At 33.0% G+C, this 6,122-nt stretch overlaps 1 protein-coding gene across 1 annotated transcript; it reads right to left on the bottom strand.

The window, feature by feature from the left end:
* Window positions 1-4,946: 4,946 nt before the first annotated feature.
* Window positions 4,947-5,857, bottom strand: LOC103489762 (protein RADIALIS-like 2). The gene is made up of 2 exons (XM_008449072.3): window positions 5,513-5,857; window positions 4,947-5,181 (listed from the first exon to the last, which is right to left on the bottom strand). The coding sequence occupies exons 1-2, from the start codon at window positions 5,769-5,771 to the stop codon at window positions 5,177-5,179; spliced, it is 264 nt and encodes an 87-aa protein (XP_008447294.2). The 5' UTR covers window positions 5,772-5,857; the 3' UTR covers window positions 4,947-5,176.
* Between the last annotated feature and the right edge of the window lie 265 nt (window positions 5,858-6,122).

Here is a 6,122-nt window from a genome sequence, read left to right as displayed (position 1 = left end):
TTTGGGTGATGCATTTCCTCACTTGAGGGTTTAGAGGACGAGTAGTGTTTGTCAATCGCATGATTTTCTTTGATTACAATTCCACCTTTTGGTGGCTTGGAGATTTGCTCCCAAATATTCTTTGCAACTTCAAAAGGTGGCATATCTTCAGATGACTGAATCTCCCTTGAACGGCTACGAGTGTTTGGCCGTTTGCCGATGTCACTGAGAGCTTTGGAAGTGTTGCCTTGAGATGTCATGATTTGGATGTTCTTCAAAAAGAGAAAGAGATGAAAGGTAGAGATGGTCCCACCGGGCGTGCCAAATTGTTCACACGAGATTTCAGGAGAAATTTAATTCGTGGAATCGAACTTTGTATTGATTTATGTATTGTGGATACAATCTCTAATATTTACTCCTTTGATTCTTTCTCTCGAATACAAAAAAAATAAAATTTAGAACTTCGTGGTCTTCGATCTTCGAGAAGTTGTAACTACAAGTCAATTCAAGCTTCGATCTTCTGGAATTCAAGGAAAGTTTGATCTTCCAAGTCTTCGATCTTTCAGAAGGTTGATTTTGAGGTTGATGATAACTTGCGCGTCTTGAGAGTCTTCAGAAGTTTTTGTCTTCAATTCTTCAGAGCTTCGATTCTTCTCTTCAATCAAAGGTCCCCTCAAGATGAATGAGAAGGTCTCTATTTATAGAGAATCTCGATGGGCTTTAGGTGGGCTTGGGCCCATTTGCTTGTTGGGCGGGCTTAGGCCTGGGCCCATCTGCTTGTTGGGTTTGGGCTTGGACCCATCTGCTTGTTGGGCTTGAGCTTAGACCTGTTTTCTTGACAGGCTTGGGCTCGGACCCATTTGCTCGATCGATTTGGGTTGGATCCATTTGCTTGGTGGACTCGAACTCGGCCCACTTATTTGTGCAAGCTCGGGTCCATTATTTCTTTGGCGCAATTTTTTTTAGGGCCTTGAACTAGGTTGGGTATGAGAAAACTTGACTAACCAAATCCAATCAAATTATAATTATCTCAATTTTGCTGTGATGACGTGGCGTGATTTAATTGGTCAAAATTTCCTGTTCGACAATTGGTTAATTGGTGAGATTTATGTAATTAAATTAATTATATTTATATATAGATATATGGATATGTATATATAATTAATTTGAAAGGAATGATGGAATAATTATATTAAGTATAATATGATTATTAAAGATAAGTATATTATGGGATTTGGGAATATAAAAGTGATGATGTGATTGAGGAGAAAGAATATTTGATATTATTTTGGGAGAAAAGAAAAAGAAGATAAAAAGGAGATTTGATTTGTATTAAATGAAGAGAGAGAAAGTGTTTGGTTATTTTGAAAAGAATAAGGAAAAAAGAAAAAATAATAATTTTGTTATTATTATATTTCTTAAATAGATCTCGTTTAACCATGCATTACTATTCATTTCTTCCTCAAGAAAACTCTAATTTTTAGCTTCGCCAAAACCTTAGCGCCAATTAAGATTCGCCGCCATCCTTCTTCGACCACTGCCGCACACCAGGCGTCTCTAAATGCTCCCTTCACTGATAGCCACCGCGAGTGGATCCCTCCATTTGCAAGTCGTTGCACTTAGGTCCTCCGTTTTGCATGATCTTTGCCACAACGCTCTCCTCCAGTCGTTTCCACCACCGGCCACTGCATGAAGCTTTGTCACAAGCACCTGAGCTCCCTTGTGTGTGTAAGGTGAGTTGCGTCTTGCAGAGCCAATCGTCGCGCACTAGCCATCAGCAGCGAGCCGCCCTTCATCCCTTGTGAGCCACACACGAGCTACCACCCCTTTGTGAGCCGCACATGAGCCGTGCCCCGTTTCGAGCCAATTTCTTCTTCATTCGAGCCGCCTAGCCGTTTTCTATAGCCACCCGAGCCATTTTCCTTAAGTCGAGTCGCCAGCCTATGTTTTAGTCATTTTTTGACCTATTTTTGGACCTTTTAGTAAATTTTGGAGAAGTTATTTGAGAAATTTTGCCTGAATTTGTTTCAACCTCTTTCGTTGATAAGTTGGAAATCCTAATTAAATACTTGGTAGATATTGGTTAACAAAATTATTTATTTAATTTTGTTTGTATTTAGGACTTGATTGTTTGGGAAAGCTTGATGTTGCTGTTAGAAATATTTTGGTTATGCTAATCTAGAGGTAAGAGATTTTCTGACTAAACCATCGTATTTAAGTTAAGAGTTTGCATGTGATTTTTCTATTATGCATTGTTGAATGATAATGTATTGATAACGTACGTTGATGAATGATAGTATGACTGAGTTATGTTGATGATGATGGCTAATTATGTTAATGATGATGCATGAAATATTAATCTCATGATTAAGAACGTTATGAGTAATATTCACGTCATGTTTATGATGTTATGATGTGTTACATGCTATGGATAGGGTGTTTTGTTAACTTTATCTATTAAAGTCGTACCCATATGGGTGTCCCTTGGGATTACCACCTTTTTATGATTGTGTAGTCCAACAGGATCAGCAGTCTCATGAGATGTTATGTATATGAGTGGTTCGACAGGGTCACTTACAGCTCGATTATCCGTGTTCCTTCGGGTTCATTGAAGACCAGTTTTGTCTTAGATGTTCCTTTGGATTCACCGAAGACCAGAGATGTTCCTACAAGATCATTAGATTGCGTGTGTTGGGAACACGCCAATTTATGGGTACTTCTTTATAGGACTCTAATAAGAAGTTAACAGATACCTAATAGGACTAGTAGTAGGGCATTTACTGAGCGTATATCTTTCAGGTAGAGGTAGAGGTAAGGGTAGAGAAAAGCTGGCGAATGACAAGATGTGACCGTGACGTGCCATAGGAAAACTTTTTGCTTCCGCTTTTACTTTATAGTTATTATCTCGATATTTTTTATTCTTTGACTATTTTTCTTTAAAAGTAGATAGGACCCGTATTAAGAGTTTATTTTAGATTTATTTCTACATACATTTATTTATTTATAATTTTAATGAGCAATTGAGGTTTTCCGATAAATTTAGTGTTGTTTTCTCATTTTTTTAAGAAAGTGTTTATTTTCTTTTAGTAGTAATGATCTCAGCTTAGTATAAAGAGTTGAGTCGTTACAGTTCAATATCGATAGAAGGAGTGAATCGGTATTTCCTTTACATCTTTAAAGAATCCACGAAGCACAAAAAATAAATATCAAAATGACACTACTATAAATATAGTATAAATAATATACTTGTTTACTTATTATTAGAAAATAACAAAATACTTATTTAATAGTTTAAATTTATTTGTAATTTTTCTAGAAATATCCATTAATTGAAATCAACATTCCTGTAAAACTAAGACCCTTGTATATTCATCAACATCAATGTTTAAATATTGATTAAATATAAAATTATTCTATAAATTAAAGTCTCACACAAATCTAAAATAAAGATTTCTCCTTAAAACATACTAAAACAATAATTAGTCAAACAAAAGAAGTATCATACTGATAGATCTTTCAGATTCGTTGTGTGTTAATAGTCGTGAAATACATTTTTAAATTTATGTGACAATTAACCGTATGTTAATTCCAATAATAACTACAGAGGTTGGCTGTGTTCGTGATCTATCACTGTGTTTTAATAATTAAATAAATTTTAAGACTATGATTTTAACTTAAAACTTAGGTTTCTATTTCGGATTGTGAGAAAATTGGTGTAAATTTTAATTTGATGAGTATTTTTTTTAACTATTTTTAAACTCAAGGGTATATTTTGCGAAACTTTTTCAATAGTTCATGTGTATTTTTTAACAAAACTTCAATGATTTCCATCCAAAGCTGTATTTTTTTTTTTTGTCATTTTTTAAATGTTTAAGGATGATTTTTAACTTTTAAAAATTTAGGGATATTTTTTACCCAAACTACGAGTATTATTTGAAATTTAAACTTTAATTTAAAGCTACAATATGAAATATTATTATATTTGAGAAAGTGTATTCTTTTATAAAATTTATGTTTGTATTATTGAACACGTTGGATTTGATTTGTAACAGTAGTAGCTTCAAGAAAGCAACCGATCGTGTAAGAGAAATCTCAATTTTTTGTCATGTCACACACTTGTATTTTGGAAATAAAGACAAAATAAATTCTACGATCCTAATGCCAAAATAGAGTCATATTTTGTCTCATAGTTTTCAAACCAGATCATCTTTTTCACTATTTTTACGTTTTGTGATCTCATTTCCATTCTATCCTCGATTTCTCATATACTTCAATACTCTTTAGATCTTTAATAATCTTGACTATATTCTAGCCATGTGAACAAGTCCATTAATGTCTCTATTACTAGGAGTGGTTTAAAACGTTCAACCTTGCCAAACTAAAAAAAGTTCAATAAAATTAAAAAAAAAATCGATATAATTAGAAACCAAGATACTCATGTCAACATCAAATCCAACAAAGATACTCATTTCAATGTGGGCTTTGAACCTTTAAAATAGATTTAAATTTCAATGAGTTGTTAAACCAAAGTATAATGAGATCAATACCAATCTTTCTGCATTTGATTTAAGGAGACTTGGCTAATGATGAAATTTAACAACATAACACCACGTTTTTTATTTGGAAAAACCTTTCACTTTTACAGTAGGATTAAACAAATAATAATGATAATAATAACGGCGACAAGTATAAGGAAATAGAGAAAAAGTAACTGTATAAAATATTATTTTTATGAAAATAAATTGATTCAGGTCGGGTTTTTATTAATTGGGTGCAACCTGACTACATGAGAGATGGAAATAACTCGAATACAACCAAGTTTTTTTCGATAATTTAATTTGAACCCATGAAAATAAAAGGATTAACTTAAAATGAATCTAAACTTAATGAAATAAAATGATCATATTTTGAACTTATACATAAATTTCCTGGATGAGGGATATATATTCTCAAGTTTCAATTTAAAGTATTATAAGAAAATGAAGTTAAATATTAAATTAAACATTCCTTATAGATATGAATGTCGTACCATATAACAAGAACTCTCATACTCTCAGAGAGGAACAAAATTTCAAATAATTAAACTCTTATTTATTCTTTCATCATTAGTAAAACTGCATTTAAAGGGATGGTTCGTTCTTCTTTTATATTCTTCAAAGTATTGCACTAGCTCGATCAATGAAGGGCTTGTTCTTACTCATCCTGAGAAGAAAAAACAAAAAAAGAAGAAGAATAAATAATATAATCAAAGGAGAACTTGGTATATAAAATTTAAAATGAACAGTTTCTTATGCAATTTAAAAGTAAAGAAAAAATAATATAACAAACGAGATAAAGACATCGGAAAACAAAAAACTTTGGTTTTTATTGTTGCCATAAACCTTCTTCACAATTTTGAAAACACGTAATTTTTGAATAATGGAAAACAAGAAACCACAAGAAACCAAGAGCAGGTACAAAGTTTGTTTCATAGAGAGATTGAAAACCAGAAACGAGAAACATCATATCAAATAGGATGAAATTCAAACGACACCTCTTTTCCTCGGCAAATCATCATCGCTCGAGGTTGTTGGATAGGGAAAAGGGACATTGCCAGACTCGATATGTTTGACATCATGAAGGAGAAGTTGGTAATGCCTCTTGACTTCCTCTTCAGTTTTTTCACCAACAGCCTTAGCAACATTCACCCATCTTTCAGGAGTGTCTTGATCATACTCAGCCAAAGCCTTTTCAAACGTCTTGTTTTGCATTTTAGTCCATGCATTTGAGCCATGTGAGGACATTGAAGCCATTACTTTTGGTAATATTGAGCTTTGAATTGCCAAAACAAAACAAATGGGTTTTGAAAAGAGGACCAAAAATGGAAGAGTAATGTTTGTGTCAAAGAGTTGGGGAAGTGAGTGCAATTTATAAGAAAAATAAATGTAGGGTTTGTAGGTGTTGTGGCGGTTAATTTCCTATAGTTGGGGCAACGATATGAGAATTTTAGCGATTCGTATCTTTGAAAACTAAAAGGTGCACTAAGAACAAAAGAGATGGCACAAAGAATTTGGAATTATTTAGAGATGCAGAATCATCTCTCTCAAATTGTTTCTTCTTTTCCATTCCTCTAATAAACAAAAGAAGGAAATTGTAAATCTTAC

This window comes from Cucumis melo, chromosome 1 (genome assembly GCF_025177605.1).
Source record: "Cucumis melo cultivar AY chromosome 1, USDA_Cmelo_AY_1.0, whole genome shotgun sequence".
In the NCBI taxonomy this organism is placed as follows: domain Eukaryota; kingdom Viridiplantae; phylum Streptophyta; class Magnoliopsida; order Cucurbitales; family Cucurbitaceae; genus Cucumis; species Cucumis melo.
Note: the sequence above shows the minus strand (reverse complement) of the source record. Positions and strands in the feature narration are given on the sequence as shown.

What these genes read in the sequence shown, in the direction of transcription:
- LOC103489762 (XM_008449072.3), bottom strand. Translation starts at nt 5,771, where the DNA reads ATGGCTTCAATGTCCTCACATGGCTCAAATGCATGGACTAAAATGCAA.